Consider the following 14,950-nt stretch of genomic DNA (forward strand, 5'->3'; position numbering starts at 1 on the left):
TTTGACAGTCAAAAGATATAATATTATCATGAGCTGCCTTATTAAAAGTAGAGTGGTCAGAATTGGGCAAATGATGGTCCTATTTTACTTAGTCCTTCACATCTGGATTATAGCATATAGTTCTGAGAACCACATTTTAGAAGGAATGAGTTTGGGCTAGATGACCAGGATGATGAAGTGACTTGAAATTCTGTCATACGTGATTGGTTGAAAGAATTAAAGTTTGGAGGAAATGATTGTTTTAGGTGATGTAGTGGATAGAATGCTGGGCCTGGAGTCAGGAAAAACTGAGTTCAAATCTGACATCAGACCCTTGTTAGCTGCATGGGCAAGCCACTTAATCCTGTTTGCCTCAGTTTCCTCATCTGTAAAGTGAATTGGAGAAGGAAATGACAAACCAATCCAGTATTTTTTCCAAGAAAACTCCAAAAGTGGTCACAAAGAGTCAGACACAACTAAGATGACTGAATAACAACAGGTTGTCTAAGAGGCATGTGATAGTTCTAATATTTACAACATTGCATTGTAAAGTATTAGTCTATTTTCCCCTTAATGAACAATTAATGGAACTTAAAGGGAGTAGATTTTAGTTTGACATATCAAGACTTTTCCTAACTCTTAAAGCTATATCAAAATATTATGGGTAAGGAGGTGAGATGGGGATTAAAACTGAGTGATTTTTTTCTGGCACTAGAGTGTTAAGTGAAGGCTGGTTAACCATTTGGAGATATCTATCAGATTTGTGATTTGGTTGGGTGGTAGAATAGATAAGTTCTGAAATTCCTTCTAGCTCTAGGATTTTATGATTCTGTTGATAAGAGTTGTCAAAGGATGGTCTAGAAACAGACCCAGGGAGCAAAGATATTATTTAGTCCTGTGGATGTAAAAAAGGGTAGCGTGGAAGAGGGAATGATTTCTGTTCTAAACCCCAGTAGATATTTGTTGAATTGAACAGAAGGGATAAGAAAGGAAGTAGTAACAGAGGAAACCAAATTTTTAGCTAAGGAGAAGAAGGGAAAGATGAGAAATGTAAGAGGCTTATTCATATTAAAATTAAGGTCCCTAAGGGCTAAAGAAGAAGGAACTGAAAGAAGTTAGATTGGCAAGGATTATGGAGATAGGGGTAGAATTGAGGAGGATAGAGGTGAGAGTATAGGAGAAGAAAGCAATGGAGAGGGCTTCGTTTAGTTCATGAGTCTGCAAAGGAAGGAAGATTTTAGAAGGTAGATTGAGATGTATGTTGGGGATAGAAGATGGAAAGTGAGTAGGCTTTCTATTAGATCACAGACTGGTTGAAGAGACAATAGGTAAATAACTATGTTTGAACAAGCTTTTACAGGACAAATTGGAAATTACAGAGGGAAAGTTCTAGCTTTTTTTTTTTTTTGTCATATTAGCCAATCTGATTGATGAGAAGTGGTAACTCAAAGTTGTTTTAATTTGCATTTCTCTAATCTATAGTGACTTAGAGCATTTTTTCATGAGACTTTTTTATGATTTAATTTTTTTCAATGATATGTAGAAACAATTATTAGTTATTATTTTTTGACATTTTGTGATTCAGATTCTTTCCCTCCTCCCCCCCTTTTTCCTGAGGCAGTAAACAGTCTGATATAGGTCATACCAGTGCTTTCATGTAATACATATTTCCATATTCCCTGTGTTATATATAACTGAAGACACATAGCCTATATACAATAAAAAAATTAAAGAAGGAAATAAAATGAAGGATGGAATGCTTTGATCTGCAGTCAAGTTCCAGTAATTCCTTCTTTGGCTATGGATAAAGATGTTGTTGTTTTTTTCCTTCACCATGTGTCCCTTGGGGTTACCTTAGAACCTTGTTTGCTAATAATAGTTTAGTCCTTCACAGTTGATTATTGTATAATATTTCCATTACTGTATACACAGTTCTGGTTCTGTTCACTTTATTTTGCATTAGTTCATATAAATCTTTTCAGATTTTTCTGAACTCATTTTATATGGTGTAAGTTTTCTGTTACAACCATATACCACAGCTTGTTCAGCCATTTCCTAATTGATAGTCATCCCCTTAGCTCCCAAATCTTTGCCCCTACAAAAAGAGCTGCTAAAAATATTTTTGTACAAGTAGGCTTTCCCCCTATCTCTAATTTCTTTAGGATACAGACCCCAAAGTAGGTATTGCTATATCAGAGAGTATGCATGCCTAGTTTTTGATCCCTTGGGCATGGTCCCATATTGCTCTGCAGAATGGCCAAATCAGTTCACAGTTCCACCAAAAGGGAAAGCACTAGTATTAAAGGAGATTAAGAAAGGATCCTTGTAAAAGCGTTTTTTTTAGCTGGGACTTGAAAGAAACTAAGAAGGCCAGGAAACAGAGATGAGGAGGGAGAGAATTCTAGGCATATGGGACAGCCAGGGAAAATGCCTGGAGAGTAAGGACTTGAAATATCTTATTGAACTAGGAAGTGGTAAGCTCACAACTCCTTTAAGCAATTCATTCTGTTTTGGAGCAGCTCTAATTATTGTGAAATTTTTTCTTGTTTTGATTTAAAATCTACCTCTTTATCAAAATCTGTCATTTTCTACCCCCTGATCTGTAGTTACAAAATGTTAGATCTGAAAAAGAGTCCTTTGTAATCATGAGCCTAATGCTCTAATTTTATTTATGAGGAAACTGAGATGTTGTGTGTATGTGTGTGTGTGTGTGTGTGTGTGTGTGTGTGTGTGTGTGTGTGTTTGTGTGTGTGTGTGTGTGTGTGTGTGTGTGTGTGTGCTTGTATGGGTATGTTCAGGAAGAAGTTGCCAAAGGTCATAGAGCTTGTTAGAATGAGAACTCTATATTTTGTTTTTTTCTGACTCCAAATTCTGCCCTCTTGAGTCTGTAAGCACACGGGCTTCCTCAGGTGGTAAAACTATGCTGGGAAATCTGCCTCCAGCTCATTATTAAAATTTATTTCACACAACTCTTTTTCATACAGCAACTAGGTGGTGTAGTAGATAGAATGTTGGACCTGGAGTCATGAACACTCATCTTCCTAACTTCATATTTGGCCTCAGTCATTTACTAGCTGTGGGACCTTGGGCAAAGCCACTTAATCTTGTTTGCCTCAGTTTTCTTATTTGTAAAATGAGCAGGAGAAAGAAATGGTAAACCATTCTAGTATATTTGCCAAGAAAACGCCAAATGAGATCACAAAGAGTGGGACACATTTGAACAATAACAGCTCTCCTTTATGCATTCTGAATTCACACCAAAAGGGCTTCTATTATTCTCAGAACTTGACATTCATTTCTCGTCTTTGTGCTTTTGAATGTTATATTTCCCCATACTTGGAACACATTTTTTCCTCACCTTCATTTTTTAAAAAACATTTCTCCCCCAGATTACATGTTGGTACAATTTTCAATAAACATTTTCTAATATTTTTCAATTCATGTTATCTCCCTTCCTCCCATCCTGCAGATAATATGATATAGGCTATACATGTATTATCATACAGTATATATTTCCATACTCATTATGTTGTGAAAGAAGACACATATCATTTACACTAGAGAAAAATGCATGGAGGAAATAAAGTGAAGAATGATATGTTTCAATATGCATTTAGACTCTGTCAGTTCCTTCTATGGCAGTAGAGAACCTTTTTTGGTCATCAATACTTTGAAATTGTTCTGGATCTTTACATTGCTGATAATATTTAAGTCATTCACAGTTGATCATCATATTTTATTGCTATGTGTACAACATCTTGGTTCTTCTCACTTCGCTTTGTATTACTACATATAAATCATTCCAGTTTTTTTGTGATCATCTTATTTGTCATTTCTTATGTTATAATAATATTCCATTACTATCAATCTGAGGTCATACTTTTTTTTAGCTTTGGCTGAATCATGGTAGATTCTGTTTCAGCCCTTTACTTTTTACTCCATATGTATCTCCCTGCTTTAAATGTGTAGACAACATATTGTGAGACTTTTAATCCCCTCAGCTATCCTCTTCCATTTTATAGGTGAGTTTATCCTGTTCAAATTCACAATTATGATTATTGTCTGTTTCCTTCCATCTTATCTCCCCCCTGTTTATCCTTCTCTTCTCTCCTTTCAGCCTTTTCCTTTTCACAAATATTTGCCTTCCCTTTTGTCCATCAACCTTTTTGTTCTTCACCTGTTACTTTCCTGTAGGAAAAATTGTGTTTCTATAGCTAACTATGTGTGCATGTTATTCCTGCTATTCGGATTGGTGAGAGTCTACTATGGCTAGACCTCTCAGATCACCAATCATATTTCATTCTGGAAATTATCTATAGCTCTACCTCTGCTGCAATACCCCCAGATCAGATCTCCAGAGACCATGCCTGGGAGGGGCTAAATTAGACTGTATTGGAATGATTGATAGTCTATTTTATTTACTAGATCTCAGATTTCTAGTCATGTTTAACCCTAGTTTTATTTCTTCCTTGTTCCCTTACCCCCAACCCTTTTACCTCATGTTTCAAAATGATCAATCAAATCTATACTAGCATTACTTCTAGAAAGTACATATTAATCAACTGTCCTATGGCTCCATTGTCCATCCCTGCAACTTTCCAGACTAAAACACCCTTTCCTAGCAATTGGCACCTGATATATATGGTCTCCCCCATTAGAATATAATCTCCTTGAAGCCCTCTCTCATTCTACTCTAATATGAAATGCTGCGTGTCAGGCCTTGTGCAAAGGGATGTGATAGAACAAAACCCACAGGGGCATACTATCTGTTCTCAAAGAGATTATATTTTAATGATGGGAGTAAACAATTTATAAATGCCTATCTAGTCATTAATTTTAAAATTTAATTTATTTATTTGTATATACTAGTAAAATGTAAACTTCTAGATGGTAGGGGTTATTTCTTGGGTTTTTGTGTCCATAGGGCCTTAGTCCACTGCCTCATAAATTGTTTATTAAAATCAATTGAATTCAGTCTAATTTTTACATAGAATAGGATATTTTTTGAGTGATGTTGCCATCTTGTGGCCTATTGTGATATTGTAGCTACAGAAATTTAAAGCCATAATTTCCTTCGGTTAAAGGGCAAATAAAGGCACACATGGTGTCACTTCTTGGAATGTACACTGCCAGATGGACCCAAAGATTATCCACTGATGCATTGTTGTTTCTTGAAATTCTTTTATTTCATCCAGAGAAATTGTACTCTTGCCGATCTTAGTCCATTTATCTGAGGATGGGATAGAGGATGAGTAGGATCCTGCCTCTGCTGAATCCTTTTATTAATTACAGCGTGCCCTGTGTACATAACATTTCCAGATACATGCACTTCTTCCTCCAAAGAGCCTTTTTCGTAATAAAAGAAAAATAATGAAGAAAAACCAATCAATTTAAAGACATACTTACATTCACAATCTCTCCTTCTCCTATACCTATCTGACAAAAGGAGGGTGGGGTATTCCTTCATCTTTTCTCCAGAGCCAAGATTGGGCATTATAATGACAACTTTTTTAATAACATGATTTTTTCTAATGAAGAGTTGGGGCACGTTATTGCATTGCTTTTCATGGTTCTGGGTTTTAGTTTCTTTATCTGTAAAATGATGGATGAGTTAAATGATTTCCAAGAACCTTTTTAGCTTTAATGGTTGTTGATACTATGATTTTATACCAAAGGACCAGAATGACATGTCTTAGATTATATAGCAATTCAGTGGCAGAGCTGATATGAGAAACTCATTCTTTCAGATCTCAACCACAACACTAACTAGGTTTCCAGGGCTGTCGACTTAGTACCTTTTCCTGGGGCTAAGATAATGCCAGGAACATTAATATTGGTTGTCAAATTATCTTGGTAGGGAATCTGTTCACATTGCATAGAAACCAGATTCTCTGAACCATCCAGGGTTGAGAGTCATTGCAGGGATGTGAAGTGGATTAGGATTCTAGAGACTTTGGCTTCTAGTCTCATTCAGCCACTAATTTCTTGCAAGGTCTTGAGTAATTCAGTTCATCTTTGTGAGCCTCAGTTTCCTTTAGAATGAAGAGATTATACTAAATAATCTCTGAGATCTCTTGCAGCCCTAATATGATTATTCATGACTATGTCATCTTTAGGAAAGTCTCTCCATCTTCCTCTTCTTATAATAATTCCATCCTTCACTCTCCATCCCCAATTCCTCAACACCTATAAAAAGGGGGTAGAAGAAAAGTGAGAATCTTCTGTGTGATCATTGTGAGTCACAGAATCCCAGAGTTGAAGGGATTTTGGAAATCTTCTACTCTAAGTCTCACATTTTATTTATGAGGAAATAAAGAGCCTAAAGAGAAAATGACTTGCTTAAGACCACCCAGCTAATTAAGAGGCAGTTACGTGGTACAGAGGATAGAGCCTAAATCTGGAGTCAGGAATGCTTGAATTCAAATCCCACCTCAGACACTTATTTGTTGTCATCCTTACAAGTGGAATCCTAGGCAAATCACTTAGCCTCTGTCTGCCTCAGTTTCCTCATTTGCAAAATGGGAGATAGTGAATAATAACACTTACCTCCTAGGGTTGTTGCAAGGATCAAATGAGAGAATATTTGTACAGTGATTTGCAAACCCTAAATCACTATATAAATGCTAGCTACTACCATTATAATTTGATATACCCAGGACTTGAATCCAAATATTCCTACTCCAGATTCATTGTTTTTATTTTTTTATGTTATGGTACACATTTGCCATCATTCTCACCAACTGTGTATATTGGACGGCATCACTGGAATGAGGCATGGAAGTAGGGCTTCAGCCTTGTCTTTATCTTGAGTCTTGAGGACTAGAACAGAGTTGATTGCCTCCCACAAATCCTCTAGTATCCTCGGCTCTCCCATTACCTCATTGGAATGCAAATGTCGTCTTGGTCGGGTGCACTATCTCCCCCTTGTGGTCAGATGCCATAAGTACAGCGGATGCTAATGAACACAGAACCACTTGCTGATTGGGTGAGTGCCTTATTCCACAGCTGCTTTTCAAGCAGCTTTCAGAGCGAGACCAAATCACAGCAACAGCAGCAGCAGCAGCAGCAGCAGCCAGCACCATTTACCATCCCACTCCTAATCATCACCTCTCCTTATCCCTAGACCATAAGATTTCTTGCCTTCTAATTTTTTTTTGATCTTTTAAATTTATTTTAAACCATCACACCATCACTCATTTATTGGTTCTGAGACTGTTCAGTTTTCAGGATGACAATCAGACATCAAGGCCAGCAGTACAGGCCAAGAATGGCATTCCTCAGAAAGGTAACTTCTGCCACTCCTAACCTGGTGGGAAATAGGTGTGTGTGTGGGAAAAAAACCAAACAAACCAACTTTTTCTTAGGAGGCAAAGCCTGGACAATAACTACAGGTTTAGAAGTTGTGGGAGGGGGATAGCACATAGAGAAAAGGCATTTTCTTTTTAATTGCTACCACCATTGATTTTTGGTAAATGTATTGTGAAATGGTATATGTGTGTGTGTATGAGTTGAAAGGAAAAGTTATTTAGGTTCCAAACTGATTGGGCATACAGAAAAATCAAGCATAAAGAGCTCTTGCTTAGAGCAGTGTATGGATGAAAACAACCTGTTAGATGAGAAAACTGGGAGCATCTCTGAAGATCTGTATCTGGTCTAGGTTTTTCCCTCCTTGTGTAAGAGATACTTGGCTACCAAATGCATTCTCTACTGAATTTGGTTGTTCCCTGAGCTGAAATACAGTATTTAAAGTTATATTTATAATATCTTTTATAGAACATTGTAACAAGGCATTCCATAGGAGCATTGGTCATATTTGAATCTGTATATGTCTGTTCTTTTGTGTCAGCAATGACTAACTACACCATTTCTCTTAAATTACAAAGGTTTGTGAGGCTTAGCAACCCAGAAAACTAAGCATTGTCCACTTGTAGACATGGGGTTTGTTGAGTCCCAGTTAAGGGGGAAGTGTACTTGGCCTCATTTTATTTCAGCTTCTATTAGAGAGGGATTTAAGAAAGTCATGGTGGAAATACTTGAAGGGGATTAGGCATTAATCCACTCTTTCTCCACTTCCTCCCTCCCCATGGCTTTATCTGTGAGTGCTGCTCATCTTCTTAAGCTTATCTGTCTGAACAATATTAGCTGAGTCCCCTGTGATGGACATAACCCCTTTGCTTTATATGGGTGATTGAGTTCCAGCTCCCCAAACAATCAGTTAGGAAATATATCCTGCTACTCCAAAAACAACTCAGGAATCTGTTCAGCAGTGAAGCAAAAAGACCAGAGCATTTGTCTATTTAGTTTACATTTCAGAGATCCTTACATTGTATATATTTGCATCTTCAGTGCAGAAGGAGACCAGTATACCAGCCATATTTTTGAAACCATTTTTGGGGGGCTTTATATTTGTATTTATTATCTTTGTTTTATTTTCTTCTAAATTGAAAATTTCTTCTACCAACCCCATTTCCCAATTGAAGCTCAAGAGCATCATCAAATTCTTACACTGAAATCTCAAACTAAATATCAAGACATATTTAATTCTAACAGGCACATTTTAGCTGCGAAAAACTGCCACATGGAAGACAGATTAGATTTAGTATGTTTGGCCACAAAAAGTAGAATGAGGGGCTATAGTTCAGGGTTGTAAAAAAGGCTAAATTTGCCTATGCACTATGAAAAGAAAATCTTCCTAGAGGTTAAAGCTGTCTAAAAATGGAAAAGCTGCTTTAGGAAGTTGTGAGTCTCCCTTCACTGGAAGGTTTTTAGGGATAATTGGATGACCACTTGTTGGGAATATTTCAGAAGTGATTCCTCTATGATTCTTATATGAGAACAAATTGATCTAGTTGCCTTTTAGGGTCCCTTTAAAACCTGAGATTCTTTAATTCTTGACTTATAGATTTTTTTCTTTTGAAATCCTTTTATGGGTTATGACCGGGCATGGTATAATCTCACTTGTTTTCTAGTCCTTAGTTCCTGTCCTTGTTTTTTAAACTATCATTTTTTTTACAGTTTAGCCAAATTATCCTTACAAAGCATGGAAAGGAGGGCAACAATTTTAAATTTTTTTTAAATTTTTTAATCATTTATTAATATTCATTTTTAACATGGTTACATGATTCATGCTCCTACTTTCCCCTTCAACCCCACTCTCCCCCCACCCATAGCCAATACACATTTCCACTGGTTTTAACATATGTCCTTGTTCAAGACCTATTTCCAAATTGTTGATAGTTGCATTGGTGTGGTAGTTTCGAGTCCACATCCCCAATCATGTCCTCCTCAGCCCATGCGTTCAAGCATTTGTTTTTCTTATATGTTTCCTCTCCTGTAGTCCTTCCTCTGAATGTGGGTAGCGTTCTTTACCATAAATCCCTCAGAATTGTCCTGTGTCATTGCATTGCTGCTAGTACAGAAGTCCATTGCATTTGAATTTTACCATAGTATATCAGTCTCTGTGTACAATGTTCTTCTGGCTCTGCTCCTTTCACTCTGCATCAGTTCCTGGAGGTCTTTCCAGTTCACATGGAATTCCTCTAGTTTATTATTCCTTTGAGCACAATAGTATTCCATCACTAGCACAGTTTGTCCAGCCATTCCCCAATTGAAGGACATACCCTCCTTTTCCAGTTCTTTGCCACCACAAAAAGCGCAGCTATAAATATTTTCATACAAGTCTGTTTATCTATGATCTCTTTGGGGGTACAAACCCAACAATGGTATGGCTGGATCAAAGGGCAGGCATTCTTTTATAGCCCTTTGAGCATAGTTCCAAATTGCCAGCCAGAATGGTTGTATCAGTTCACAACTCCACCAGGAATGCATTAATGTCCCAATTTTGCCACATCCCCTCCAGCATTCATTACTCTCCCCTTCTTTCATTTTAGTCAATCTGCTAGGTGTTAGGTGATACCTCAGAGTCAACAATTTTAAATTTAATTTTTATTATTATTTTTGACTAACAAGCACTTACTTTTTTCTCCTTTTACTCCCACTCTCAACTGAGCAATAGCAAAAAAGAAATTTAAAACCCTAGTCACAAATATGCATACTCCAGCAAAGAAAATTCTCTCCCTTGTCCATGTACAAAAACAATTTGTATCAGTTTGAAATCTGTCTGTTGTCTCTATGACAGAAGGTGGGTAGAATGTCTCAGTATGAGTCCTCTGAAATATTGGTTGTCCATGACTTTAATTAGAGTCTTTCAAAGTTTTTTCAAATATGTCTAATGTTAATCTTGTTTTCTCTTTTTGCTCACTATACTCTGCATCTGTTCATGCAAGCCTTCCAAGGTTCCTTTGAAATTCTCCCATTTATCATTTCTTATACTACAATAGTATGCCATCATATTCATATACCATAATTTGTTTATCCATCTCCCAACCAATGGGCATTCCCTTAGTTTCCAGTTCTTTGCCACCACTAAAAGAGCTACTATAAATGTTTTTGTACTTATAGATGATTTTCTTTTTCATTTGGTCTCTTTGTATTATAGACCTAATTGTGATATCAATATTAGTGATATCACCAACTGGGTCACAAGTTATGCAGATGTTAGTAACTTCTTGGTGTATGGTTACAAATTGCTTTTAAGAATGACTAAACCAGACAGCAGCTCCTATAGTTCCTCTAGCATTTGCCGTTTCCATTTTTTGTCAGTTTAGTTTTATGGGCATAAGGTGGCACTTCAGAATTGTCTTAATTTGCCTTTCTCTAATTATTATTGATTTGTAGCTTTTTTTTATATGGCTATTTGATAGATTAGATTTCATCTTCTGAAAACTACTTGTTCATATCCTTTGACTATTTATTGAGTGGGCAATGGCTCTTATTCTTATGTATTTGAATAAATTCCCCATATATCTTAGAAATTAGATCTTTATAAAGGAAACTTCATGTAAATATTTCCCCCATTTCCCTTTTTTTTTGAACTTTAGATGAATGGGTTGTTTGTGCAAAACCTTTTTAATTGTACATAATCAAAACTGTCCATTTTACGTTTTGTAATATCTATCCCACACTTAGTCATGAATTGTTCCCCTCTTCATAAATCAGGTAATTTCTTCATGCTCCTCTGATTTGTTTATGATGTCACCCTATATGCCTAAGTCATGTGTCTATCTGGAGCTTATCTTGGTAAATGGTGTGAGATATTTGTCTATACCTTGTTTCAATATTCCTAGAATTTTTTTTTATCAATTAGTGAGTTCTCTGAGTTCACTGAGTTTATCAGCACTAGACGACTGTGTTTATTTGCTTCTGAGTATTTTGTATTTAATGTGTTCTGCTGATCATCTTTCCTTTTTTTTTTTAATCTACTAAATATCTTTGATGATTACTACTTTGTAATATTGTTTGAAGTCTGGTAGGTACTACCAGGTTCCATTCCTTTCTTTTTTTATTTCACCTGAGATTCTTGACTTTTTTTTTTATCCCTTTTAGATTAATTTAGTTTGGAAGCTGGATTGATATGGAACTGGAAAAGTAAAATAATTTAGAGAGTATTCACATTTTTTATCATATTGGATCATCATACTAATTAGTAACCAGTATTTCTCCAATTATTTACGTCTGTTTTTATTTATGTAGAAAGTATTTTTAATTGTATTCACATAATTTCTGTGACTTTTGGCAGATAAACTCCCAAGTATTTTACATATTTCGTAGCTTTTTAAAATGGAATTTCTCATTCTATCTCTTATTGGTAATGTACAGAAATGGTTATTTGTGTGAGTTTGTTTTATATCCTATAACTTTGTAGAGGTTGTTAATTTTTCATTTAAGCTTTAACCTGATTTCATAGAAATCTCTGAGTGAACCATCATAATGTTCATCTGCAAAAAGTCATAATTTTGTTCCTTTTTATTCTCTAGGTTTCTTTTTTTTGCCTAGTTGATACATTTAGCTCTTGGTTTTTGACAGATACTACTTATTGTATCAGGGAAAGATTTGTCCCTATGCTTTCTGCCTTTCTTTCTTTCTTTTTTTTTTTTTTAAACAGAAATGGGAATGAAACCTTATCAAAAGCTTAGGCATCTCTTGAGAGAAACATGATTTTCCTGCCCACTCATGATTAATGTATTCATATTGTGACAGTTTCTGTAATATTGAATCAGCCTTGCATTTCTCTAAGTTGGTCATAGTGTATAATCTTTATGGTAGATTCTATAGTCTTTTTGCTAATATTTTACTTAAGATTTTTGCATTAAATATTCCGTAGGCATATTGGTCTCTCATTTTCTTTTTCTGCTTTGACTCTCCCTGGTTAAAGTATCAAGAATATATGTATGTCATTAGAGGAACTTAGTAGAACCATGTTCTTTTCCTATTTTTCCAAACTTTTTTTAAAAAATGAGAATAAGTTGTTTAAATGTTTGATAGATTTATTTTAGAAATCAGTCTGTTTGCAGCGATTCCCCTCCCCCTGCCTTTGGGAACTAATTCATGACTTGTTCAATTTCTTTTTCTGAGACTGAAACATTTAAGTACTCTATTTCTTGCCTACTAGGGTAGTAAGTACTCTAATTCTTGTGAATTTTGTATTTTTGTGCATATTCATCAATTTCATTTCAATTGTCAGTCTTATTGGCATATAATTGGGCAACATAATTTCTAATAATTTCCCTTATTTCTTCCTTTCTTGTAAATTCATCTTTTTCATTTTTGAATACTGGTAGTTTGATTTTTATTCTTTTATAAAAAATCAAATGAGCTAATGGCTTATTTATTTCAAATAATTCAGCTCCTAGTTTTATTAATTATTATCATTTTACTTTAATTTTGTTCATTTTTTCTTTGCATTTTAGGATTTCTATTTTGACATTTCATTGGTATTTTAAATTTATTATTACTCTGCCATAGTAATCTGCTTGTACTCGCTATTTAAATTCAAAACCGTTAAACATTGCCTAACTTTTTAGAGTATCCTGAACTAATGTGATGATATACTGGTACACTTTAGTCTTTTATGCAAAATCTGGTAGTTTACATACTAGACTATGTATATAACCATTTGTATCTATATATTCTTTTTTAATTCTATCATTGTAGGTGATAGTGTGCTGGACTCTGTGATAATGTTCTGACCACTTAATTTATTGGTTTGTTAACACCTTATGATTATATTTTAGGCTTTATAGAATAAGGAGGTAGTAAAAAACCAATTCCTCTGCCCTGTACACTGTATCTCTCTTAATGTATTTCAGAATAACATTAACTTTTAGGGATTGCCATATTAAACTATTGCCTCATTTTCACTGTGAAATCCACTAAATCCTTTGGATATATTTTTATAAAAACTTCTGTCTAATCATGATTGCCTTGACATTTATTTGTGAAATTTTTTTGTGTGGAATTTAAGCCTAGAACTACACATTCATTCTTATTATATTTCAGCTTATTAATTCATCACTGTTCTTGCTTGTGAAACTCATTTGTGAGTGTAGATTCTGTTTGCAGCATTGTCATTATTTCTCTAAGCTGTATTACCTATAAATCTGATGCCATCAGGACTTTTATCCAAATCTTTGACAAAAATGTTGAACAGGTTTATGGGATGCTCCATTAGAGAGTATCCTCCAAGTTGACAATGACACATTGACAACTCTTTAAGTTCAATCATTTGACCACTTCCAAACAGACATAATTCTGCTATTATATAGCCCACATCTCACCATCTCACCCATAACTTATGATGAAAGACTTTGTCAGGTGCTTTGTTAAAACCTAAGCATACTCTGCTTTTAGCATTCCTGTGATCTACCATGTTGATACTCTGTCAGAAAAGGAAATGAGGGTAGTCTAGCATAACTTGCTATTGATGAATCTGTGTGTGCTAGAATTTTGTCAAGAATATAAGACAAGTTCACTGTTATATTATTTGCTGGTTCAACCTTTTCCTCTTCTTCATTTTTTAAAAATTGGGACATCATTTGACTTCTATAGTTCTTTCACTGTTTCCCCACATCTTTCAGAGGTAACCAATAATAGCTCAGTAATTACATCTGCCAGTTTTTCATTAATCTAAAATTTAATTTATCCAGGTCTGGCGATTTAAACTCATAGAACGCAGCAAGATACCCTTTGATTGTCCTTTTATTTAATTTAGGTTTACACTAATTCTTAGATATTTCAAACTTCAGAAGTTGGCATATTAGGAACAGAGGTACTAAGAGAAAAACTGGACATCTTTTTAAGCTTAAATAATATACTCTGAATCCCCAGCTCACGTGGGCCCTTCTAAGAGCTAATCTAAGCATTATTATTATTATTATTTTTAATTTTAAACCCTTACCTTCTGTTTTAGAATCAATACCAAATATGGATTTCAAGGCAGAAGAGTGATAAGGGTTAGGCACTTGGGGTTAAGTGACTTGCCCAGGGTCACATAACTAGGAAAGTGTGAGGTCAAATTTGAACTCGGGACCTCTTGTCTCCAGGACTGGGTCTCTAAGCCACCTAGCTGCCTCTAATTACATTTTTAAAAATGTGATTTCTTACCTTACAGCTAAAGCATAGAGTGGGAAGTAGAAATACATGTGGAAAGCTCACATTGGCATGGGGTGGAAAAGTGAACTGGATTTGGAATCAGAAAACCTGATTCAAATACTCGCTTTGCCACTTATTACTTATGTGACCTTGGGCATACACTTCATCTTTTGGGTCTCAGTTTCTATATTTAGAAATGTAGGTGATTTATTTATTTTATATTTAGTTAATATGAGGGGATTGAACTAAAAGGAGTCTAAGGTCCTTTCCAGCTCAATCTTATGAGTGTCCATTTCCTACTTATAAACATATAAAAATATATGTATATCTGTACTGTAACACACATATATATGTGTATATGTGTGTGTACACACATTAACATATTTATATACACAATAGCTAGGAAAGTAACTTGACCCCTAGTGTTTTTATTTTTATTTTTAAAAAACTTCCTTCCTTCCTTCCTTCCTTCCTTCCTTCC

The 14,950-nt window shown here is 35.2% G+C and overlaps 1 protein-coding gene across 1 annotated transcript in view; it reads left to right on the forward strand.

Annotated features, from left to right (window-relative positions):
• The first annotated feature begins 7,207 nt into the window (after positions 1-7,207).
• RGS9 (regulator of G protein signaling 9) overlaps positions 7,208-14,950 on the forward strand; it is a 98,325-nt gene continuing 90,582 nt past the window's right edge. The window contains exon 1 of the mRNA XM_044672254.1: positions 7,208-7,264. Coding sequence (XP_044528189.1) covers positions 7,208-7,264 — 57 coding nt within the window. The remainder of the gene's footprint in view (positions 7,265-14,950) is intronic.

The sequence above is a fragment of the Gracilinanus agilis genome, chromosome 4 (assembly GCF_016433145.1).
Source record: "Gracilinanus agilis isolate LMUSP501 chromosome 4, AgileGrace, whole genome shotgun sequence".
NCBI lineage: Eukaryota > Metazoa > Chordata > Mammalia > Didelphimorphia > Didelphidae > Gracilinanus > Gracilinanus agilis.